The 25888-nt window shown below is 42.7% G+C and overlaps 2 protein-coding genes across 2 annotated transcripts; one reads left to right on the top strand and one right to left on the bottom strand.

The window, feature by feature from the left end:
• Positions 1–15004: 15004 nt before the first annotated feature.
• On the top strand, positions 15005–17851 carry nms (neuromedin S; the record flags this gene model as incomplete). The annotated part of the gene is made up of 5 exons (XM_088353488.1): positions 15005–15049; positions 15123–15152; positions 16109–16162; positions 17560–17634; positions 17704–17851. Coding segments are annotated over 5 exons (213 nt in total), but the record flags the coding sequence as incomplete, so codon positions are not given.
• A 517-nt stretch (positions 17852–18368) lies between these two features.
• On the bottom strand, positions 18369–25616 carry pdcl3 (phosducin-like 3). Its single transcript, XM_088352267.1, has 6 exons — positions 25449–25616; positions 25114–25234; positions 22569–22659; positions 19974–20117; positions 19639–19847; positions 18369–19382 (listed from the first exon to the last, which is right to left on the bottom strand). The coding sequence occupies exons 1-6, from the start codon at positions 25452–25454 to the stop codon at positions 19237–19239; spliced, it is 717 nt and encodes a 238-aa protein (XP_088208393.1). The 5' UTR covers positions 25455–25616; the 3' UTR covers positions 18369–19236.
• Positions 25617–25888: the final 272 nt, after the last annotated feature.

The raw sequence follows: 25888 nt of genomic DNA, 5'->3' as shown, positions 1-25888 counted from the left end.
TCTCTCTTTTTATTTCTCTTTTTCACCCTCTCTTTTATGATTTATCTTTCTCCAATTCTATCGCTTTGTCTCTCTTTCCATCTCTCTCTCGTTTTCTTTCACTTACTCCTTCTCTTTTTCCTCTATCGCTTTCTTCCTCTCTTTAGGTCTTTCTCCCTCACTTTCTTAAGAGGTTGCAGGTTGGATTCCCGGCTCCTCCGTGTTATATGTCGAAGTGTCCTTGGGCAAGACACTGAATCCCTAATGCCCCTGATAAGAACGGAGGCGCCTTGCATGGTTCCATGGCTGCTATTGGTGTGTGTGTGTGTGTTCGAACGGGTGAGTGTGAAGCACATTTTAAAGCACTTTGGGAGCTCTTCATTGACTTGAAAAGAAATGCAGACCATTTACCATTTTACTAAAAACCTTGGACCCCAATGTCAATTTGTTTAGCTTTTAAACCTCTGCCTTACAGAGTCATCGACTCAGTCCAGCAAATCATAGGGTGCTCTCTGCCCAGTCTGGACAACACAGCCGACTTTGATTTCTCAACTTTTTTATTGGAATGCTATTACTGCTAATATCGTTGCACTATTTTCATGACACACTTGTTCTGGTACACGTCTGTCTCCCGTTTTATCCGTTGAGAATAAAATTTGACAGTTCATTTCTGTCACTGTTGCCATGGCGCCCAATTGGCCCCGCCCAGGTGGCACCAGCTGCAGCTCATTGACAGATTGGCTCACCCTTTGTCAGTCCGTCAACGAACCTCTGCCCCGCAAGACGTGGGTTTAGACTCTGTCGTGTTCCCTGCCTGTGTTTCCTGTCCGGTATTGTTCCCGTCTATTTTGTCCTGTTTAATATCGATCTCCAGTTTCGTTTCCGTCTAGTTTGTCCTGTTTAATTTCGATATCCAGTAATGATATCAATCCTGTCTGTCCCGCTCCATCTGGTATCGCTCCGTCTGTCTGATATCTTCTCGAGCAATTGGTATCGATCTCGTCGGCCTTTGGCTTCCTGTCATTCCACGCCAGACTGCTGCCTTCCGCTTTCCGCCCAAAGATCGCCGAATCTCTGGCGTTTGGGTTAACGTGCATGACTGCCCCATTCCCGTAAAATAAAGCTTGTGTGAGAAACATCACGCATTTGGGTTCTCCTCCTGTTCTGGTTCATGACAATTTCAGAGTAATAAGCTTAATGGTAGATCACATAACAGTTTTCAATACTTCAGCAGATTACTTTTTTGAATAAAATCAGTTCCTTTTCGTGTCTATCAGTTGGTAAGGAAAGGCAGAGTCGTTTTAGTGACGTTTAGGTGAGGGGGGACATGTCATGCAGGGCAAAGTCATTTCGCCAAAGTCAACATTTTGGACTTGCTCAAAAGTGATTCCTCCAAATGCTGCATGCTGATCCATTCTCCTAATACCTAGATACATAGTCATTATAGTGCGGGCTGAATTTTCGGCACAAGACCGGCCCAGGCCTTCATGAGGCCTTAAGAAAAATGAGTTTTTGGGGCCCACACTTACTTGATTATTTGCATACCCCCATTACTCATGCCGAATTTACATCTATATAATCAAATACTGAAATCAGGGATCTGTTTATATGCGCAAATGTGGTTGTGTGTCACTAGTGACGAGTGGTAGACAGCGCGTGGGGGAGGGGGGTGTGGCATATACAGGAACAAACACAGAATTTATGGTACAAAAGCTTGCCTAGCTGGGAGCATAGGTTCGCAGAGGATCTGACAGGTTCTTTCAGGAAGACGGGAGCTTATAAATAGTCCAACAGCCAATCAGAATGCCCGCATCAGTAATCATGACACAGTCTTTATTAAAAATCTATATGCTGTATATTAAAAACGGTCCTATTTATTCATTTCATTTGGGAACTCTTGGGCTTCCATAGATTTAAGGTGCCGGATGAGGAGCTATCTCCAATGACTCAAGATGGTCTCGTTTGCTTTTCATGTTATTTTTACCAAGCCATATCTTTTATATCTTTTTAAATGTCACCGGTGTTTTTGTGAATATTTCCAAGCGAATAACAAAAGAAATAACGATGTTAGAAAATGGAATTCTCCACAAACGATAGGAGATGTCAAGTGTATTCTCCTTCAGTTTGGCGGCCTCCTTGCCGTCTTATCTTCAATTTTACAGGAACGTAGCGTTCTTGGTCATGTCACACGCGTGTCATTTTCTCCTCTTAGTCATTATTGTGTCTATCCAAACGCTTTCCGGATTCCGTCCATGACAAAAATGTCAAGAAAAGCCGACTAGAACATTGGAATTTTGACGGCACCTCATCAGAGTTGCTTCATCGCGGCAATTGACCTTTGGCTAAGCCCCGCCCTCAAACGAGACAAGCCAATCGCAGTGCGCGTCGCCGAGCCAATCGACTCAGACGTCCGTTTTGGCTCCTTGTTTTTTGTGCGTTTATTCTTACGCTGTCGATTTCAAAATGGTGTTGTTGGGATTTTAACTATCAAAATGTATCGTTTACCAAATTGTTCGAATGAGTTATCTGACTCCATGAACCAAACACGACCTACAATCATCCAACAATTATGCACGCTTGTTTTTTGAGAGAAAATGACCATTTTTATTATTCCTAACAGCAGATCGAAGTGTAAACAGGAGACGAACCCCATCCGAGTTGCCCGGGATCATTTATACATTTCAACAAACAAAGCAAAGACATCCTACTATTCCCCTATTGGCTATGTGTCATCTGCAGCTAACTTTAGCTTTCTCTTATTGGTTATCTTGCATGATGTCGGCTCCTCCCATGGGCGTGCCAAGGTAGTTGTTTTGTGCCCAACAATCTCTGGTCGTCCTGCGCCTCCTCTTATCAGAAGTGTTCTAGACAAAACTGCCATTTATGCATTCCACATAGCCTGCTCTGACCTTTTATTGTACATTGAACTAAAACAAAGTCAGTGAATATCTTTATTGCATTAAAATAAATACATGTAACTTGTAGTCAATCGTATAAACTCCTTTAGTGTGCACACGCAATCTCGTCCAATCTGGGGGCTATGACTGTCATGGTTACTCATTAATTTCACCTGTGCCCGCTCATTTGGCGCCAGCCGCTGCGGGCTATTTGATTGGCTCCCTGTCCCTTTTTAAGCCCAGTCCTGTCACGCTCCTTTTGTCAGTCTGTCACAATGACAAAGGTGGTGGACAATCTCCTTGAGATTTGTAGGGAAAATAAAAAATATATTCAAAGTTGGGTGTATGGATCCCCGAGTACTCGTATAGACGAGTTGGCAGAATGGATGGAAAGCATGGTCATGAGAAAAGGTAGAAAAAATGTTATTTGTGGGGATTCTAATGATGATATATTAAATTCCCTACAATTACTAGACCTAGTAGAGTAATATCTTGTAGTGCCACTCTGACAGACGACATTGTCAGGACCAGAACAAAGGTTAGACCCAATCGCGTAACGTTTCTCACAAGTTTATTGAGATAGAGAGAGGAAGGGCAGTGCCCACGATCCGGTGCGAGTCGCTCTCGCAATCGGATCAAATATAGAAGTGGATCTTCCGTAGCCGGAGATGGCGGTGTCAGGGACGAAAAAACAGGTCGAAAGCCGGGACAGGAGGGCAAAAACATCGTCGGGATCAAAAACGGGTCGTAAGCTGGGACGGGAGAGCAGACGTGGTCGAGATCAAAACGGGTCGTAGCCGGGGACAAACAGGAGCAAAAACGAGAAAGGCGGGAGTCAGGGTCGAAAAAGGCTTGCCTTGTACAGACAGAGGTTCGCAGACAGACTAACAAAAGGAGAGTGACAGGACTGGGTTTTAATAGTGACAGGGAGCTAATCAGAGCCCGCAGCGATTGGTGCCAAATGAGCGGGCAGAGGTGATTCACAAGGCTCATCATGACAGACTTATTCACCAATGCGACATAAATGAGACAACAAGTAAGTTATTGATTACTGATATTATTGAGCACCTTCCAGTAGTCACAGTACATGACATTCACTGTAGAAAAGATTTAAGGGAGCATAAACAGCACCGAAGAATAAGGACAGAAAAAACGATTGATAATTTGAAGAATTTATGGCACATAGAGACAAAAAACTCACTCGCTCATTCACACCTGGGGACGATTTGGATCGGCCAATGAACCTGATACTGTCACGGTTGCCATGGCGCCCAATTGGCCACGCCCGTGTGCGGCTCGTTGACGGATTGGCTTTCTGTCTATTTAAGCTTAGTGCTCTCACTCTTCCTTTGTCAGTCCGTCAACGAACCTCTGCCCCGCAAGACGTGGGTTTTGACTCAGTCCTGTTTCCTGTTGGCATTTCCTGTCCGGTATTGTTTCCGTTTGTGTCCTGTTTAATATCGGTTTCCAGTTTCGTTCCCGTCTATTTTCTTCCTGTCTATTATCCTCTCCAGTTTTCGTTCCCGTCTCGTTTGTCCTGTTTATTTTCGATATCCTGTTTCATTATCTGTCCTGTCTGTCCCGTACTGTCCGTTATCGACCCCATCTGTCCGATTTCAACTCAGGCTATTAGATCTCGTCAGCATCTGGCTTCCTATCACGCCAGACTGCTGTCTAACAATATGACTCCCCATTTCCCGTAAAATAAAAGGCTTGTGTGAGTAACGTCACGCGTTTGGGTCCTGATCCTGTTCTGGTTCATGACAGACACGTTTGTTTTATTATTCAGCATCAATGACAAGAATGGCCTCCCGCCAAATGTCTCCTATAAGGCGTAGGCCTCTTCACACAATCTTCAATCTTTGTCCGGGTGAGTAAATGGGGGCGATGCTCAGAACAAGCCTAATTATAGAATACAACTGTTGATTCCCCCCCAAAAAAGGACGTCCTTATTTGGAAATGCAATTCTTTCAAATCATTTCCGTTCCAAAAGCCCGTTAATGACCTTTGGGTCCTGAATGCCAGCCACCCAATCTGGACTCACCTGTCGGCCCCTCGTTCACACTACCTGTCCAATTCCAAAGCCGATGTCCTTAATTGGCTAGCGTGTGGTACAGGACCTTTACAGTCATCCGCTGACGGCTTAATGCCTCGGTGGGATTTTTCCTTAATGATCTCCGTGTACTTCGTCTTGTACTACCACTTTCCAGGACCTCGGGTGTCACGTAGCGGAGCGGGGAACAGGAAATAAGGACCCATTCGTGTGGACGTACCCACCATTTATTGGGGGAAGAGGAGGAGGGCGCACAATCCATCCGGAATCGCAGGAGTGGATTAGAAATCCACTTTTTAAAAGAAAAGAATGTCCAAAAACAAACGGATCAGACCAAAATCAAAACAGGATCAAATACAAGCAGAATCACGGAACTAGGCATTTAACGGGATTTAACAGAAGTCTCACATAAGTCTCAAAGAGTTTAACCAGGTTTAACAAACGTTCCAGCAAAGCAAAGTTCAAAGGAACGCGTTTAAATACTGTCAAGAAGCAATCAGTCAATGCGACTCAGCCGGTGTCCATGGGCGGGGCCAACTGGGCGCCATGGCAACAGCGCCAGACATGACATCGGGATTTCGCTATGAATAGGGGGCGCCGTTCAGATGATGATTAAGATTACAAAAATACAACCGCGGTCATGTTAAAGAAAATACTACTATGTCAATATTACAAACAACTCAAGAAATACTACATAAATACCAAACGATACTTCTACGGGAATACTACAAAAACCCCACTACAGTAATACTAGAATACAAAATGAGTACAACAGAAATACTACAAAGATAAAACTACACTAATATTACAAAATTACCAAAGAAATATTACAAAATAGCTCTATGGAAATAAAAAGGTACTTCGACGTAAATACTACAAAAATACAACTACAATTACCAAATAAATTTCATAGATGACTACTGGGGAAATACTACAAAAATACTTCATAAATACTAAAAAAAACACTAAAACAATATTTCTATGGAAATACTTCCTCAGAAATACCACAAAAACACCACTTCAGTAACACTAGAATACAAAAGTACTACAGTAGAAATACTACCATAACACTTCTATGGAAATACTTAAAAAGTAAAAATAGTACAAAAATACCACTGTAGTAATAATAGAATACAAAAATACAACAAAAAAAATACTACAAAGATACAACTACAATTACCAAAGAAATGTCACATATGACTACTAGGGAAATACTACAAAAATACTTCAAGAATACTACATAAACACGAAAACAATAATTCTTTGGGAATACTTCTACAGAAATACTACAAAAACACCACTACAGTAATACTATAATGCTACTAAGGAAATATTGAAGCCCCAGTGTGGATAAAATATTTTTAGGACCAGAACAGAGACAGGACCCACTCGCGTAACGTTTTATTGGGAAAAAAGAGAAAGGGTTGCGCCCACGATCCAGTGATTACTGACGCGGGAAGCGGGTCTCTCTGAACGCAGAAGTGGATCTTCCGTGGCGAGCAATGGCGGTGTCGGGAACGGAAAAACGGTCAGTAGCCAGGACAGGAGAGCAAACACGTGGTCGGGGTCGTAAGCGAGTCGTAAGCCAGGAAAGGAGAGTAGACGTGGTCGGGGACAAAAGGGTTTGAAAGCCGGGACGGGAGAGTAGACGTGGTCAGGATCAAAAACGGTTAGAAGCCGGGGGACGGACAGGAGCAAAAAACAGGTGGGATTCAGGATCGAAAAAAGGCTTGCCTAGTAACTGAGGTTCGCAGATGGACTGACAAACGGGGACAGATAGGAGTGGGTTTAAATAGGGACAGGGAACCAATCAGTCCGAGGCAGTTGGCGCCAAAGGAGCGGGCACAGCTGAGACAGTAATCATGACAGTTCTAAGTGCAATGCGCCGGCCAGTTTGAGGTGCTTACTGTGCAGAGTTTGTGTGTTTTCCCCGTGCTGGCGTGGGTTTCCTCCGGGCACTCTGGTTTCCTCCCACATTCCAAAGACATGCATTTCAGGTGAATTGGCCGGGTCCAAATTGTCCCTAGGTGTGAATGAGTGAGTGAGTTGTCTGTTCCTGTGTGCCCTGCGACTGTCTGGCAACCAGTTCAGGGTGTCCCCTGACCACTGCCCGATGATTGCTGGGATGGGCTTCAGCACCCCCGCGACCCTACTGAGGATAAGCGGTGCAGCTCATGAGATGAGATGATATCACGAAACACATGTACACTATAATATGTTAAACTACATCAATAAACATGGTGTCCGATTATTTTGTATTTTGTAAGGGAAAATACGACATTTTGGAGCCCTGGAGCGCCACAGGTATGCAATACGATGATAATCATGTTACACGCAGTTGTCATCGAGGGACTTTATCAGAAGACGTCTCCGTTATTGGTTGGAGGTTCGAAAACCAGCGCCGTTTGATTCAATAAAGCTATTAAAAATGGAGACTCATCCGCAGCAAAAACCGGAAGTATCAATAATGTTATTATGGAGAAGAATGAATGGGCGGTAGTTAAACATGTGCAGCCGTATCGGCGTTTACCTTTTCACCACGTCAACTTTGAGTTAGGCTTCCAATATAAGAAAAGCTTGTAAAAAAAAAAAAAAAAAGTTAATTGCGTGCACATAAAACGTAGCAAACGTTCGATGGATCTCGTTCTTTTACTTCACTTATTTTGGAGTCAACGGGATGTACGCCTTTACATTTGATATGTTTAGATTTGATGCATTCAGTCATTTCCTTTTCCAATACATTCATCTCGCGTTAACTCGAACGTTTAATTATTTTGAGCAAATATGTAAGTACTTTTATTGTGAAATTACAATTGTTGTCTTGGTTGCTGTGTTCTGTTGCATCGACGCGCGCTTGACACCGAAACAACCGCAAAGTCTCACGAACTTGACGTCATGAAAAAAATACAAAATAAAAATGATAAAAAACATTTATTTCACGATTTTAGAAAAATATGCATTACAAATTAGTAATTTATACTAAATAATGTCATGATTACTGATGCGAGGCACCTGAGCCTGCTCCTTTGGCGCCAACTGCCTTAGACGCTGATTGGCTATCTGTCACTTTTTAAACCCCCGTCTTCCTATCACCGGTTGTCGGTCCGTCTGCGAACCTCAGCTCACGCTAGGCAAGCCTTTTGTAAACGCTGTGCACGGGGGGTCTCAAACTCCCCGCATAGGGACGGATGGTGGCCCAAGGAAGGATAGTTTAAAGCCCCCGCCCGAATAGGAGTATGTAAAGGGACAGTGTGTATCAAGCTTTTTTGACTCTGACTCCCACCTGTTTTTGCTCCCGTCTGTTTCCCGGCTTTGACCCGTCTACTCTTTTCTCCTGGCTTTCGACTCGTTGCTGATCTCGACCAGGTTTTTTGCTCTCCCGTCCCGGAAAACTGACCTGTTTTTCCACTCCTGACACTGCCAGAGCTCTGAATCGTTTGTGCAACCGATTGTCCCTTCTTCCCAATAAAACTGAGAAAAACGTAACGCAAGTGGGTCCTGTCTCCGTTCTGGTCCTGACAACCCCAAATACCATCCTGAAGAAGTATGGGCGCCGCCAGGATGTACTTGCCCAAGACACAACAGGAAGTGGTGCTCCAAGGACCCAGGTGGTTAGAGGATCCATGCCTTGCATGGCTGACTCTGCTGTGTGTGTGAATGGGTAAAGTGTAAAGTATATTGTAGAGCGCAAGTCTTGGGACCAAGAGGTCGCAGGTTCAATTCCCGGCACCTCCGAATTAAACGTGAAAGTGTCCTTGGGCAAAACACTGAATCCCTAATGCCCCCGTTGGGTGTGTGAGTGTGTGTGAGTGAATGGGTATGCGTGAAGTACATTGTAGAGCGCTCGTCTTGGGACCAAGAGGTCGCAGGTTCGATTCCCTGCACCTCTGAATTAAACCTGAAAGTGTCACGATTTACCAGGTTTGCTTTCGTGTTTTTTTCCATTTTCAATTTTCCAGTTTCCGTCTTTGTTCCTGGGTTGTACCGCATCAAGTTTGGTTTCTGTGAGTTGTTTTGTGACCGCTCCTTTGAGCCTCCCCCGCATGGGTCCATCCTCCTCCGAAAGCTTAATAAGTGACGACTTTGCGAAGCGGACAACGAACGAAAATGTCTCGAGAGATGTCGGCCATTTTGCTTCAAACTCCATTGAGGATTTTCCCTCGGGCATGATACAAAATGCGTCGACCCGACACCGAATCGGTCACACGTCCTAAAGTACGGGAACGGTCCTCGATAATGAATTTCGGCTTAAAGGTCGACGCCACGAGGAGTGATTTTGCGTTTACCTGACGTCAGTCCCGCTTAAATGTCGCCGTTTTATTGTGTGAATTTCCCAGAAATGGGCGTGTCCCGCCATCATTGGCCAAGGGGTGAGAAAACTAAGGCTTGCGGCCCACATGCGGCCCCGTCAGGCTTTTTCATCCGGCCCGCCGAAGGAAAATGGTCAAAATATAAACAATACGGCAGCACGGTGGAGCAATGATTAACGCGTGTGCGGCACAGTTTTGAGGTCATGAGATCGAACCCCCTGTGTGGAGTTTGCATGTTCTCCCTGTGCTTGCGTGGGCTTCCTCCGGGCACTCCGGTTTCCTCCCACATTCCAAAGACATGCATTTCAGGTGAATTGGCCGGTCCAAATTGTCCCCTAGGTGTGAATGAGCGTCTGTCTGTCCCTGTGTGCCCTGTGATTGGCTGGCCACTAGTTGAGGGTGTCCCCTGCCCTACTGCCCGAAGATAGCTGGGATGGGCTCCAGCACCCCCGCGACCCTACTGAGGAGAAGTGGTGCAGATAATGGATGGATGAGTGTTAATCAATAGAACGCGCACTTCTATTTATTGATCATGGAAAAATGGGGAGTCCGTGACGGGCACATCTCCGAAGACGACGCAGCCCCCGACTCCGACGAGTCGCCCAGCCCCGATCTAGTGGGAAGACGGGAGAGCATTTAAAAGGGGAGGCGGAGTGAGCGCAGGCACGCACAAGGCGAGAAAAGCCAGAAGGGGAGCACACTCTTAAAAAAGGCCACCGAGAAGGAAAAGAAAGAAGCCGAGACATGAAGCTTCCGCGGGTCCCGAAACTTGCGCTTTTTTGTCTGGTTTGCTTGGGGTGTTGGCGAGCCGCAGGTAGGAGACCTTTCTTATTCCCACTTTTATGCAAAATTGACCTTCTCGCACACATTTCTTGTTACGTTACTATGTTCCGGCCGCGTTATGTCGACCCGGGGCCATCACAACCCTAAACAGGCACACCACACTGTGAAAACAATTTGGGGTTCATTTCTCCTTTTGTTGTCGCCAAAAATGTGAAAAATATGTTTTTACATCTAACTTGTGAATGATATTGGTTTTTCTTAAACTGCTGCTACTAAATCTTATTGCACCTATTTTCATGGCACTATTGTTACACTGCCCTAATCTTTCATTGCCGTCAAGAACCAGAACAGGATCAGGACCCAAACGCGTGAGGTTCATTCACGTTAGGCAGCCGCTGCCGTGATAGGAAGCCAGAGGCCAACGAGATCGATACCAATAGCCCGAGTTGATATCGGACGGATGGGGTCGATAACGGACAGGACAAGACAGACAGGATAGATAACAAATCAGGATATTGAAATAAACAGGAAAAACTAGACGGGAACCAAAACAAAAGATGATAATAAACAGGACAAAAATAGACGGAAACAAAAATTAAACAGGGCAAAATAAACGGGAACAATACTGGACAGGAAATACCAACAGGAAACAGGACCGAGTCAAAACCCACGTCTTGCGGGGCAGAGGTTCGTTGACGATCTGACAAACGAAGAGTGAGAGCGCTGAGCTTAAATAGACGGAAAGCCAATCTGTCAATGAGATGCAGCTGGCGGGGCCAATAGAGCCCATGGCAACTGTGACAATTGCATTATTATTATTATAATTTTTTTAAGCATGATGTCGTAATAATTTTTTTCTTATCCATCATGATAGTCATATATATATATATATATATATATATATATATATATATATATATATATATATATATAATGTGTGTGTGTGTTTGAGTGTGGGGGGGTATTGAAACAAATGTTTTAGTGGGTATACCTTTCAAAAAAATCAATGTAAGCCCCTTTTAAATAATGAAACCAAATATGAAAATTAAAAGTTAAGTTATAATTATTTTCAAAAAAGATTTTGTTCAAAAATAAAGAATATAGGCTTCTATATCAAAAATTAACCATAACATGTAAGGTAAAAATATGATCTTTTGTACATGCATCTTTAAAAAAAACACACATGCACAGTTCTGAGGTCATGAGATTGAAGTTTCCTGTGCGGAGTTTGCATGTTCTCCCCGTGCTTGCGTGGGTCTCCTCCGGGCACTCCGGTTTCCTCCTACATTCCAAAAACATGCATGTCAGGTTTAATTGGACGGTTCAAATTGTCCCTTGTGTTTTTTGTCCCTGTGTGCGCTGCACCTGGCTGAAAAGCTGTTGAGGTACACGATACACGAGCAGATACAGGACAGACAGGATCGATACCAGACAGGGCACGCTAGACGGGATCGATACTGGAACAAGATATCGGACAGGATAAAACAGGGGGGGATCGATACTGGACACTGGACACTGGAGCAAGATATCAGACAGGACAAGATAAACAGGATCGATACCACATACTGGAAACGAGTCAGATATCAGACAGGATGAGACAGACAGGATCGATACCAGATACAAAAGCTGATACTGGACAGACAGGATCGATACCGGACAGGACGAGACAGACAGGATCGATACCAGATACATTAGCTGATACTGGACAGACAGAATCGATACCGGACAGGATACACAAGTAGGATACCGGACATACTCAAATCACACGTCTTGCGGGTGCAGAGGTACGTTGACAGACTGACAAAGGGTGAGTGAGAGCACTGAGCTTAAATAGGAGGGAAGCCAATCAGTCAACGAGCCACAGCTGGCGCCAAATGAGCGGGGCCAATTGGGCGCCATGGCAACCGTGACAGGCTGGGACGGGCTCTGGCACCCCCGCAACCCTACTGAGGATAAGCGGTGCAGATAATGGATGGATAGATAGATACACGTTCCTAAATTATTACTCACATGCGCAAAAAACAAGTCTTACAATTTATTTTTTTCTAAAAAACATGATGATTATGTTGAAGAAATATAAATTGGGGGGTCTCTTTTCAAATATAAGCCCTACTAAAATAATTATCCCAAACACATTCAAAATCAAGTCAATTTTTTTTTTGTGTGTTTGTGTTAATATCATTGTCTGATATATTTGGTGCGGTATTTTTAAAAATAAAATGTATTGTTCTTCTTGAATTAAAGTCTCCTTTTTTAATAAGTTGAATATTTTTTATGTATTTAAAGGGAAAGTCAACCCAAAAACAGTCAGGAGTAATATGTACTTTTCGCCCAAATAGTTCAAACATCTATTAATGTGTGAAACTGGAGTGTCATGCCCAATTTTGTTTTCACAATATGTTAACCCATTTTGTAACAATGACAATAAAGGTATATTCTATTCTATTCTATTCTAATGTATTCAGTTTTTTAACTTCTTCAAGCCCGGGGCTCCTTTTTATGACTATTTAGTGCTAAGGGCACCCACTTTTGTCTGCATTTCTATAATAGTAACCTAGCTAGATAGCTTGCTAAATAGCTAAAAGTTAGCTTGATCGTTAACTAGAAAAGTAAGCGGATCAAAGACTAAAGGGGGCGCCAATTCAATAGCCAGTTAGAAAGCTAAAAATATCTAGTTCTTCAGCTGGAAAGGAGGCCAACATTTATCTTGACAACTAACAAAAAGAGACTACATGTTAGCTAGATATCATGCAAAAAAGGTAAAAAGCTAGCTAGCTAAACAGTAGCTTGATAGCTACCTAGAAAGTTAAAGAGATAAAAACTGAAAGGGAGCTAGATCGCTAGCTAAAAGAGTCAAAGACCAACTAAATAGCCAGATAGAAAGCTAAAAATATCTAGTTTGTCAGCTAGAAAGGAGGCCAACATTTAGCTTGACTGCGAGCAAAAATAGATTATATGTTAGCTTGATAGCATGCAAAAAATGTAAAAAGCTAGCTAGCTAAACAGTAGCTTGATAGCTACCTAGAAAGTTAAACAGATAAAAACTGAAAGGGAGGAAAGGATTAATAACAGATATAGGAGACTGGAAACAGAAATCAGACAGGACGAGAATGACGGTCACTATACCAGACACTGGAGACCGGAGACCGAAGTCAAAACAGGACAAAACCTACGGGATCGATGCCGGACAGGATACACAAACAGGATACCAGACAGAGTCAAAACCCACGTCTTGCGGGGCAGAAGTTCGTTGACGGACTGACAAAGGGAGAGTGAGAACACTGTGCTTAAATAGAGGGAAGCCAATCTGTCAACGAGCGGCAGCTGGAGCCAATTGGGCGTCGTGGCAACTGTGACAGTGGTATAGTGGGTTGTTTTTCTGTATTGCCATAGTAATATTGTTTTAGTATATTCATCGTAGTATTTTGGTCGTATTGCTTTAGTATTTTTGGAATATTATTGTAGCTCTATTTTGTAGTATTTCTGTTGTCATATTTCTGTAAAAGCATTTTTGAAGTATTGCCATAGTAGTATTGATTTGGTATTGCCATTGTAGTATTTTTGTTGTATTTATTTAGTATCTGTAAAATATTATTGTAGCTTCGTTTCGTCTTATTTCTGTTTTATTATTTCTGTAGTATTATTTTTGTATTACAGTATTTATAGTATAGTGTATTTCCATACAAGCATTTTTGAAGTATTGACATAGTAGTATTGTTTTGGTATTGCCATAGTAGTATTTTTGTTGTATTTATTTATTTATTTTTTTGAATATCATTGTAGCTCCATTTTGTAGTTTTTCTGTTGTAATATTTCTGTAGTAGTATTTTTGTATTACAGTATTATGGTCTTTGTATTTCCATACAAGCATTTTTGAAGTATTGCCATAGTAGTATTTTTGTTGTATTTATTTAGTATTTTTTGAAAATGATTGTAGCTTCATTTTGTAGTTTTTCTGTTGTAATATTTCTGTAGTAGCATTTTTGTATTACAGTATCATGGTAGTTGTAGCTCTGTAGAAGCATTTTTTAAGTATTGCCATAGTAGTATTGTTTTGGTATTGCCTTAGTCGTATTTTTGTCGTATTTATGTAGTATTTTTGTATTATTACTGTAGTTAGAATTTTTGTAGTGTTTCCGTTGTCGTATTTCTGTGGTAGTATTTTTGTATTATAGCAATATAGTATTAGTACTTTTTCATTTTCAGATTGAAAGCCAAATAATACATTTGGTCCCCATTTTCTGCTCGTTTTGAAGAAAGAAAATGAAATGATATCGAACGGCAATACTTGCGGGATCGCAATGATCCGGAGCAGTGATATCAATCCGATCGGCATCCCGTTATCGCGATACAATCGAATGGTGACAAAAGCGTATCGCCCCGTGCCTATTTCGTAGATTCTCTCAGGACCAGAATGGAAACAGGACCCACTTGCATTACGTTTCTCACAAGTTTTATGAAAGGAAAGAGGAAGGGAAGGGCTGCGCCCACCATCCGGAGTTCGCTGGTCGCGGGAAGCAGGTCGCTCCCAACGCGGAAGTAGGACTTCCGTGGCGAGCGGAACGGGAACGGAAAAAACGGGTCAGTTGCCGGCACAGGAGAGCAAAAAAAACGTGGTCGGGATCGGAAACGGGTCAAAGGCCCGGAGAGGAGAGTAGATGTGGTCAGGATAAAAAAAAAACGGTCGAAGCCAGGACAACAGACAGGAGCAAAAAACAGGTGGGAGTCGGGGTCGAAAAAGCTCGCCTTGAGTACACTGAGGTTCGCAGACGGACTGACAACAGGTGACAGAGAGGAGTGTGTTTAAAATACCATCATGTTTATTTGCTGCAGACACAAGATATATCCAGAGATTAGAAGATGGAATTCTCTTCAGAACGGTACAGGTTTTCTTTTGTTTTTTTTTAAATCGTATATCCCGTTTTTTAAACCAAAATTTGATGGACTCGTCAATTGCATTTGTTTCTCATTTTGGGTAGGTTCGAGAAGACGAACCCGCTGAAATTTCGTGGAGCGACGACGATGAGGTTTGTTGCCTTGTTGCGACATCCCCAGAGGAAAAAAGATCCGGATACTGACTTCATTTATGTTTGTTTACAGCAGCAGCAAGTTCAAAATCTTTTCAAAAGGGTAAGTTGTCTTTGTACAGGTTCATTTTCCATTTCGCTTAAAATGATATAACAGGGGCGTGACCAGGCGAGGGGGCAGTGCCCACCCATGGACATGCTCTGCCCACCCAAAGAAAAGCGGATGTAGACATGAAAAGAAACAAAGGATGAAAAATGAAATAAAACAGGAACAAAGAAAAGGAAAGAAGAAAAGGAAAAAGATAGAATACAAAGAAAGAAAACAAGCAGGAAAAATATATAAGAAAAAGAGGAAATAGCAACTAAAAAGAATTAAAAAGCTAGGAAAAAAGAAAGAAAACAAGAAAAACAAATTAAGAAAGGAAACTGGAGGGCAAGTTAAGTCAAGTCGAGTCCTGTTTATTTGTTTGGCCCTAAATCACAAAGAGTCTCAAAGGGCTGCACAGACCACAGATTATTGCAAACCACAGACTGTTATGAAACCATCCCCTGATCTAAAACCTACATGAGGGCAAGGGAAAACTCAAAAACCTTTTTTATATCTTAGCTAGTGTTTTTCAAGATATTTAAGGCCAATCCTGTCCTTCATCATCATCAAATCATCATCAAATCTGAGGAGCCGTTTGGGAGCCAAAAGGGCCCTTCTCATTAAGGAGCCTAATCAGCCACTTCTCGATAAAATAGATTGATTTCCTATGACTAGTGTAATAAAGCTGTCTTCTTGGAGGCAACAGTAGGGGGCAGTAACGCTTCACATGACAACTTGATAATACGAACTGGAGCCACTATCAGGATCATTTTATTGCAACCCTTGCACCCCCAACCCATTTTTTTTCATTTAATAAACGCAGCTGAGGCAAAGACTTCAAGCATTTACAAGCTCTTAACCCAAAGTTAAAAAAAAGAATTCAAGCATTTCGTACATTTCAAGCACCCTTACGAACACCCATTAAATGCCAGACTTACAATGTCTACCAGAATTTTGTTTTTCTACCCCAGTTCCTGTTTCATTACTCCAAGGCGAGAACATCTGCCGACCCAGAGGAGAACACGGTGAGCGCACCCGACCCATCACAGATAACATGGTTCCATCACCTTTCTCATGTCCAAATTCAAGCACTTTTAAGGACTTTCAAAGCCAATTTGCATTTTTTCCAGTACCATTTAAAGAAGAAATATTTATTTATTATTTTATGATTTTGGTTTGAAACTCTAACTTGCATCTCAAACCCTTTAAAAGTTTATTTGTAGCCCAAACCCGAGCTGCTAACCCTGGCCCAACACCTAACCTATGAAACACGGCAACAATTTCAAGCATTCACAAATTCAAACACTTTTAAGGACTTTCGAAGCCAATTTTCCAGTACCATTAATAGAAGAAATCCAACCGTTAAAAAGAACGAGAGGCTAAACCTTAGTTTCGAACCCCAACTCTAGCCCCGACCTTTTTTTGGAACCCCAAAATCGGTTCAAAACTAACTTGCAGCTCAGACCCTAGCTCTACATGTAACCCTGTTTCAAGTCCTAACCCTAGCTCTAAACCCGTCCTGGAACCCTCTATACAGTTTAAAAACCTAGACTGGAGCTCAAACCCTAGTTCCTAACCCTAACTCTAGCTGTAATCCTAGCCCAACCCTATTTCAAAACCCTAAATTCCCTTGAATATGTCATGATTACCTGTGCCCGCCCCTTTGGCGCCAACTGCCTCGGACTCTGATTGGCTCCCTGTCCCCATTTAAACCCCCTCCTATCGGTCCCCTTTTGTCAGTCCGTCAGCGAACCTCAGTTCACACTAGGCAAGCCTTTTTCGACCCTGACTCTCACCTGTTTTTTACTCCTGTCTGTCTTTGACCTGTTTTTGTTCCTGACCACGTCTACTCTCCCGTCACAGCTTTCGACCTCTTTTTGTCCCCGAAAAGCGCTTTGGGAGGTCTTCATTGTCTTGAAAAGCGCTATATAAATGCAGACCATTTACTCTCCTTTCCTGCCTTCCGACTCGCTTCCGACCCCGACCACATTTTTGCTCTCCTGTCCCGGCTAATGACCCGTTTTGCCGTTCCTGAAACCGCCATCGCTCGCCACAGAAGTACCACTTCTGCATTCAGAGCGACCTGCTCCCCGCGATCACCGGATCATGTGTTTAATCCCTTCCCTTCTTCCCAATAAAACTGAGAGAAACGTACGCAAGTGGATCCTGTCTCTGTTCCGGTCTTGACAGAATACACTAATAAGGATCCTGAACCTCAGTTTGTAACCCTAGCTCCAATCCTATTTCAGAACCATGAAAGAAGTTTAAAACCCTAATTTGAAGCACAAACCCGAGACCCTAGCACCTAACCTCAGAAACACGGCAAGACTTTCACGCATTTACAAGCGCTTCACTTAAAATTCAAGCATTTTTAAGGATTTCAAGCACCCGTACGAAGCCTGTGTTTTTTTCTTCCTGGCAGTCGGACACCGTCCACCCTCTGATGCGACTTTCCCCCAAACTGACTCAGCGAAGGAAGAAGACGGTTCTGCTTCTGGTAAGACAAAATGTCCGATCGGGACGAAAGTTCTTCGGCGTTTCTGACGTTTCGTCTCTCCTCGCGCAGAATGTTTGAGATGGGTTGCCATGACAATGAGCTCCACAAAAGAGAAAACGGGAAGGATGGAACGCGGCTTTCCCGGCTCCATGCTCGAGGACGTGACTCGGCCGGTTTCTAAACCCGTTGCACATTAAACTCTTGCACTGAGACTCACCCTGGCTTACTTTTTGGTCCTACGATTATCGGCACCGATGTTTGGGAATCTGACGGATATCGGTATCCACGATTGTATTCATCTGACGATCGATTCCAATTCCCCGAGTTGATATCGGACAGATGGGGTCGATGCCGGACAGGACGGGACAGACAGACAGGATAGGTCATGAAACAGGAAATTGAAAATAAACAGGACAAACAAGACAGGAACGAAAACTGGAAAGAGTAATAAACAGGACAAAAATAGATGGGAACGAAACTGGAAACCGCTAATAAACAGGACAAAAATAAACGGGACACAATACCAGACTGGAAATACCAACAGGAAAACAAGACCAAGTCAGAACCCACGTCTTGCGGGGCAGAGGTTCGTTGACGGACTGACAAAGGAAAAATGAGAGCACTGAGCTTAAATAGACAGAAAGCCAATCAGTTAATGAGCCGCAGCTGGCGCCACACGGACGGGGCCAATTGGGCGCCATGGCAACCGTGACAACAACTGCCTTACAATATAATACAGAAACAGATTTTTATTTTTTATTATTAGTCATCAATGTATGCATTCTTTACACAACACTGTAACAAAATATGAATATATGATGAGAAACAATATCAAACGAAATGATCACTTTATTACTTTATGAGTAAAATTGTCAGGACCAGAACGGAGAAAGGACCCACTCGCGTAACGTTTCTCACAGTTGTATTGGGGAGAAGAGAAAGGAGCGCACACACGATCCAGAGATCGCTGGTTATGGGGAGTAAGTTGCTCAGACGCGGAAGTAGGATCTCCGTGGCGAGCGATAGCAGTGTCGGGAACGGAAAAACGGGTCAGTAGCCGGGACAGGAGAGCAAAAACGTGGTCGGTATCAGAAAACGGGTCGTTATTCGGGATGAGAGAACAGACGTGGTCGAGATCAAAACAGGTCTTCATTCGGGACGGGAGAGCAGACGTGGTCGAGATCAAACAGATCGTAACGGGAGACAAACACGGGACAGGCGAAAAAGGGCTTGCCATGTAAAAACAGAGATTCGCAGACGAACCGACAAAAGGGGACTGACAGGACAGAGTTTAAATACTGACAGGAAGCCAATCTGTCAACAAGCTGCAGCTGGCGCCACAGGGGCGGGGCCAATTGGGCGCCATGGCAACCGTGACAAAAATTGTTATTTTAAAAGATACGTACTTGTTTTTGTTCATTTTCCAATAAGACTTATAAAAGAGTTTTTATATTACCGGTACCTAAAATCATGTTTGCGTTTGAATGAACAAAAAAGAAACTTCTCGGTAAAAACGAGCTGTTTAATGTATAAGCGGGTCAATGAAATGAAATGAAATACAAAATAATCTTATTGAAAAAAAGAAAATGGAGAGTTGAGGTCTTAATCTTCATCCAAACCGTGGCCTCGGTCACGCGTGGGGATGGAGGACCTGACGGACGACATCATGTGATCGTGGATCCGCTTGTGAGGATCCTCCTCCAGATCGGTTTTGACGGCGCCCGACTCGGAGAGCCTCCATTCCAGCTCTGAAAAAAATTGCAATCGGCGTGGATTCTTTGATGCTTTTATTACCAAGAAAAAAAAAAGGCAAGATCTAGAAAAGAAACAAAACCCAAGCCCAAGTAAAAATAACAAATGGTAAATGGTCTGCATTTCTATAGAGCTTTTCAAGTCAATGAAGAGCTCCCAAAGCGCTTTACAATGTGCTTCACACTTACCCATTCACACACTCACACACCAATAGGGAGTTTGTAAAAGAAGATTTTTGCCTCCGATACTGACCGTCTCGCGTAAGATTCATTCCCCCGAAGACGAGCGGGCCGATAAACTGCGCCTTCATGTTTCCTTCGCAGTAGACGAAGACGGTGGGCAGGTTTTTGTCGGGGTAGTTGGCGATGCAGGTGGTGGAAATGGATTTCAGGAACTTGGTCTGAGGAAACTTGGCAGCCAGCGCGCCGAGATGCTGGTTGATAAGGGCGCACAGCGGGATACTGCGCGTTTTGGAGAGCCGATAAGCAACCTTAAGCCTCACAAAATATCCCCTTCCCTCCTTCTGACAAACTCCTTAAGGATAACGGTTATTTATCCGGCGTTTTCCCCAAATTCTGGCCACGTACCCTTGCTTGTAGAGATGCAGCACCACCCAGGTGCCGTCTCCCGCCTTGTTGACCTCTTGGACGTAATCCTGACCGGAGATTTCCGTCACTTCCCCGAATATGCTCTTCGTCTGCGTGGATTTCCACTCGGCCAGACGCTTTTGTCTGGGAAAGCGCGACGGATCCGGGAGTTAGAAAATATTGCTTCGTTTCGGTAGCAGCGCGATGAAGCAAATGACAAACTCGGAAACCGTTTTAAACACGAGAAGAAACAAAAACAATATTAACGTCCGAAAAAGAGTAAGCATGCTTATCGAATCCTACACCTTTGACTTTCTTAAATAATTGCTTATGAATATACAGATTTGCATCAGTTCATATTACAAGAAAATAGGGAAATCATCCATCCATCCATTATCTGCACCACTTATCCCCAGTAGGGTCACGGGGGTGCTGGAGCCCAGGGCACACAGGGACAGACATTTCACTCGCTCATTCACGCCCACGGACAATTTGGTTAGGCCAATGAACCTAACATGCATGTTTTTGGGAATGTGGGAGAAAAGAAGAAGGATGCCTCTCGTCTCAATAAACTGGCTAGGAAAGCGAGCTCTGTTGTGGGCTAAGAGCTGGACAGCCTAACAACAGTAGCTGAGAGACGGGCACTGGAAAAGCTGCGGTCAATCGTGGACAATCCATCGCATCCACTACACAGCATTATCTCCAGACAGAAGAGCAGTTTCAGCGACAGACTGCTGTCACTGTCTTGTACTACGGACAGACTGAAGAGATCTTTTCTTCCTCATGCCATGAGGCTCTTTAACTCTACCCGGCAGAGTAAAAGCCCACATCAAACCACACCACCTACATTGCATATTACTGAATCTTATTGCAATATGTATTCTGTGTAGCACTCTTTAGATATTCTATATAACACGCTACAGTGGGCATTTGCACGTCACACTGGGTATTTGTATTTTGTATTCTTTTTGCTTTATTATTGTATTGTTCTCAGCTCAGGGATGCTGCTGGAAATGTGAATTTCCCTTCGGGGATGAAGAAAGTATCTATCTATCTATCTAAACCGGAGTGCACGAAGGAAAACCGCAAGCACCGGGAGAACATGCAAACTCCACTCAGGAAGGTTCGATCTCATGACTTCAGAACTGTGCCGCCGTGCTTCCCTAGAGAAATCATATGAATGATAATTGAAAATGATAAACCAGATTTGGATAACAATTTGTGAAAAACAGCTCGTGATCCTCAAAGACCTTCATTTTCTCTGTACCTTGCGCATACCATGTTTTAGTCCCGCTTTTTGAACAGAGTCTTGCTTGGACATTGCTTGATTTCCGCATCCGACCCGTACCACAGCTTTTCTCCACATATGGAAAGTGAAAACTTTTGTAACACTGGGAGGTTTGACATTGTTTGCTCCCCTCAAATTATAATCCCCATTTTTGTTAAAAAACAATTTGTAGTGTCACGGTTGCCACGGCGCCCAATTGGCCCCGCCCATGGACACCAGCTGAAACGCATTGACAGATTGCTCCCTGTGACTACTTAAACGCTGTCTGTGAGTCGCCTGGTGTTGGAGCGTCTGCCAAACTCCTGCTAAACTCTGTTGTGATACGTCAAGCCCTGTGAATCCCCGTTTTGCCTGTGTTCTTTGCTCTTGTTTTGCCAAGCCCTGTGAATCCCTGTTTTGCCTGCGTTTTTTGCTCTTGTTTTGTTCTCTCCCTGATCTGGTTGATTATGATCACTTCGTCGTTCCGATCAATCTACTTCCACGACCAACGATCACCAGATCGAGTGTGCGCTCATTTCTCTTCTCCCCAATAAACGTGAGTAACGTTACGCGATTGGGTTCTGCTTCCTGTTTCCTGTTCTGGTCCTGACATGTAGATGTTTTCGGGAGGCAGATCAACACGCCAAAGGACCCCGGTTGGAAACTGGGTTGAAACTTTGTCGGCCTGGAGAGGGATGGGCGCCACCAGACTGTCCTTGCCCAAGACACACCAAAGGAAATGTGCTTAAGGGATCCAAAAACCCACCCAACGACATAATGCTGCCGTTTTAACGCGAACCAGATCAGTGAATTAAAATGACATGTGCATCCGAAGAAGTCCAAAGGATACCTCTCAATAATATCAAAAGCTTACTTCCAACATTTCCTACGTGAGCGTTGATGAATGTCAGCCAGTGGTTCGCGAACCGCGGTTCGAGGCATGTGTCGGTGACATTTGAAGCCCCGTGAAGCAGGTGTCCCATGTAATGGAGTCAAGGAATGATTCGCTAGCTTCAAGTGTGATTTCAAATAAAAGCGGCAAAGAAAAGCCCCCCAGAGTTGAAAGTCCCATTCAGTACTGGGGTGAAAACAAATCTGCACTTCCGATTCCTTACAGCTTTTTATCACACATCTATGCAACCCTGCTTGATCTGAACCTGGTGAAAGAGTTTTTACAAAAGCAGGTGAAATTCTCTGCAAATAAAGAAACATGGGTCTGAAATCTTAGTAAAAAAAAAAAAAAAGCACTTTGTGTTACCTCCTTATTTCACATGTTGCATAAGCACAAACAAACAAAATAACTGAATATTTCATGTTAAAACACTCACCTGTACATTTCAATGGCCGCTTCGTCATCCTCTTCAAACTCATCTTCGTTCTCTTCCAGTTCCTCGAGTGTCATGCTCTCGTACGTTTTCACTAAGCAAAATAAACAGTATAGATAAGACATATGTCTGGATTTGATGAAACAATGTAATCCTACCCCTTTTGCATCCACCCGCTACTTCATTTGACCAGCTCAAGACGTGTCATTCCAGAGGTAAATAAGATGACATTTTTCCTTTAAAAGTATTTCTTCATGTTATGTCATCAAGGGTTCCCTGAGGATTTTTTTAATTCAAATTTAGGACTTTTTAAGAGCTTTTTAATGACCACATGCAATGAAATTAAAGCTCAATGACTACTAGAATGACAATAAAGTAGATCTGAATCGGAATCTGATTCAGATCTGAATCTGAATCAATCTCACACCTACTCTGGCATACATTTATGAAAGAATGCAGAAAAATCTACCGGAATAACTAAGAATAAAAGCAATTAATAATCCCTTTTGCACGTGCACCCCTGGTGCAAATATATAAACCTCTTTTGCGATCTTAACACTGTAAAAAACAAAAATTGTGTGAGGAGTGTGTGTGTTTGTGCGGCTGTATCACAAAAAACTACATCTTAACATATGAAATAAAAAATATGTAATTGACATAACAACCATAACGGGTTAAACGTAAACTTTCCTACCCCCCCAAAAAAGACAAGAATGAGAAAAAAAGACAAAAGAATAAACTATTTAACTGTATTTTCACGCACGCTCATAAGGTGTACAAAATAGTCTCGGATTTTCTTCAAATTTTAGGGCGCCCCCTATCGGACAGTGCACTTTGTGTCTCCAGATAGAGACCAGCTTGGTGCCCTTAGAAAGTTTATCCTTAGGTTGGACGCCTGCTCCCCAGAACGGGAGGTGAGAGGTTCGAGCCTTGGCCGAGTCAAAACTCACAGGATTTTGGGGTGAAATCCCACGATTTTGTCAGATCATTCACATTTCCAACTAAATTCGACTTTTAAACGTCTCTTGTTTGATTGCAGTCATATCCCGCTCAAGCAGGAGAGGACGCGTGACGCCACAGGCAACGCATTGTAAGCGGAAGTACTCATGGATGCCGTAGAATTCATTCCAAAAGCCATCTTTCCCTCCATTGAATGCTGTTAGTGTTTTTGTCTGCGGTGGTTTGTTTCTACGCTATGCGGAAGAACATGGAAGCCAAGCAGCTGCTGAAGAATGAATGGTTCACAATTTGGAAGAAGCTGAGAACAAACTCCGACAAGTTTATATCCGTGTGTTTTATTTTGTAATCAATACTTAAATAAACCACAACAAAACTCAGTTTTGCTACAGCTGTATTTTTAAATGAGCACACTTGTATGCTTGTCTGTGTTGTGCCAAAAAATGATATAAGCACACCTCCACTCCCCCCCTGGATGTAAATGTCCCCCCTCACGGCAAAAATGCTACTTTGCTAATTTTTGTGTCTCATTTTGGGGGGAACATGATAGAACAGTAAAGCACGGAGCATTTGCACCTTGTATGCGGGAGGGGAAACATTTTATGCAAGTGTCATTTACAACACTGCTTATCATCCATTTATTAACTTTATCACATAAAATAGACAGGGAAATATTGAGACATCGGAGGGTTAAATTCAAGACCTGTTAAAAAACACGTAAAACCTTTTCAAGGCCTTAATGTGTGCTTATCAAATTCAAGACTTTCAAATATTTTAGGCCCCGCTGGAACCCTGTACTCATATACATGCGAATTACATCTAGATTAGATTAGATTAAATAGATGGATAGATAGATAGATACATAAATGGATACATAAATAGATACATAAATAGATGGATAGAAAGACAGAGACAGACAAGACAAGACAGATCGAGCGATAGAAAGACAGAGATAGATAGATAGAAAGACAGAGAAAGATAGATAGACAGAGATAGAGATAGACAGGGATAGACAGATAGATAGACAGATACACAGATAGCGACTTTATTCGTCCCCATAGGGAATTTAACACTTCCAGCAGTATCCTTGTGTTGAAAAATAAAATAACAAAATAAAAGATACAGAATACAAAAATACCCAATATAACGTGTTGATATTTAATCAGTGCTACATAAAATACACATTTTAATAGAAATAGGGTAATATGCAAATGTGGGGGTGGGGTTTCATGTGGGCTTTTACTCCCCCGGGTGGAGTTAAAGAGCCTCATGGCACGAGGAAGAAATGATCTCCTCAGTCTGTCCGTGGAACATCTAAATTGTTTCTCCTTTATACTATTTTGTTATTTAAATGTTTTGTCTAAGTACTAGGGGTTCAGAATGCATTTCCTCATTACCATAGGTTTGTATTCCCCGTTATAGAGCAATTTCACTTTGCCACTCAGAGATCATGTCATATCCAAGGGGGTCTGATGTACCTTTGCGAACCCTACTGGCTATCTGAAATAGTGCATATTTAAAGAAGATTTGTCTTCCCTCTTAGATCCAGTGGAAATGATGGAATGATTGGACAGGATCCAAATATTCTTACCAACAGACTGCTGCTGGAGAGCCAATTCTTCCTCCTCTTCGTCATCTTTCGCACCTTCTTTCGGTGGAAGAATCCCTTTCTTTCTCAGGATGTCATTCCATTCCGTGTCCTCGTTGGGGTCCTGTTAAAATCATAGGATTTAATAATAATAGAATAAAATGAAGCTTAGGTTAAACGGACATTTTTTGCGAGGAGTTGGTCAAAGGAAATAGACTAATGAAACCTACACGCTCACATAACTTGAAGAAAAAGCTGTGGTTGACAACTAGAGTTGCCTCTCATATGTAAAGCCATTTTTTGAAAACATTTTAAAAAATAAAAAGAAGTTTTCTAACCTGCATGTTGTCACACTTTGGCCGAGATTGCTACAACTCCTCTTTGAGAGGGTGGAAAAGGAAAGAGCGACGACGAAAAAGTCCGGCCAGAAACAAAAGATGTCGTTTCATCCGTGATATTAAAAATCCGTCACACGTCCAAACCATAAACCATAATAAATAAAAAATGGATATTAAGCATGAGTTTTTAATGTTGTTATTTAAAAAAAAATATTGAGCATTCAGAGCTGTGTTTAAATCAAATGCATAAAGGGGACAATAATAACACAAGCACCGGTTTCCGCTTTAGCCGAAAAATGTCCAAATAAGGAATGACAGCCGACGGTTCCATGTGTGGCTGCCGATGACGTCATAGAACAGGTGTCTTTTACGCTATATATAGTTTATGTTAAACACGTTGCAAAATGTATTTACCAAATGATTAATAACCTAGCAAGTAA

Source organism: Urocampus carinirostris, chromosome 14, assembly GCF_059441175.1.
Source record: "Urocampus carinirostris isolate Australia breed hairy pipefish chromosome 14, RoL_Ucar_1.0, whole genome shotgun sequence".
Classification (NCBI taxonomy): domain Eukaryota; kingdom Metazoa; phylum Chordata; class Actinopteri; order Syngnathiformes; family Syngnathidae; genus Urocampus; species Urocampus carinirostris.
Note: the sequence above shows the minus strand (reverse complement) of the source record. Positions and strands in the feature narration are given on the sequence as shown.

What these genes read in the sequence shown, in the direction of transcription:
- pdcl3 (XM_088352267.1), bottom strand. An exon ending in GCGGCCATTGAAATGTACAG is followed by an intron (nt 20,118 to 22,568) that starts GTGAGTGTTTTA and finishes GCGCTTTCCCAG; the next exon opens with ACAAAAGCGTCTGGCCGAGT. An exon ending in CTGCATCTCTACAAGCAAGG is followed by an intron (nt 19,848 to 19,973) that starts GTACGTGGCCAG and finishes CAAAACGCGCAG; the next exon opens with TATCCCGCTGTGCGCCCTTA.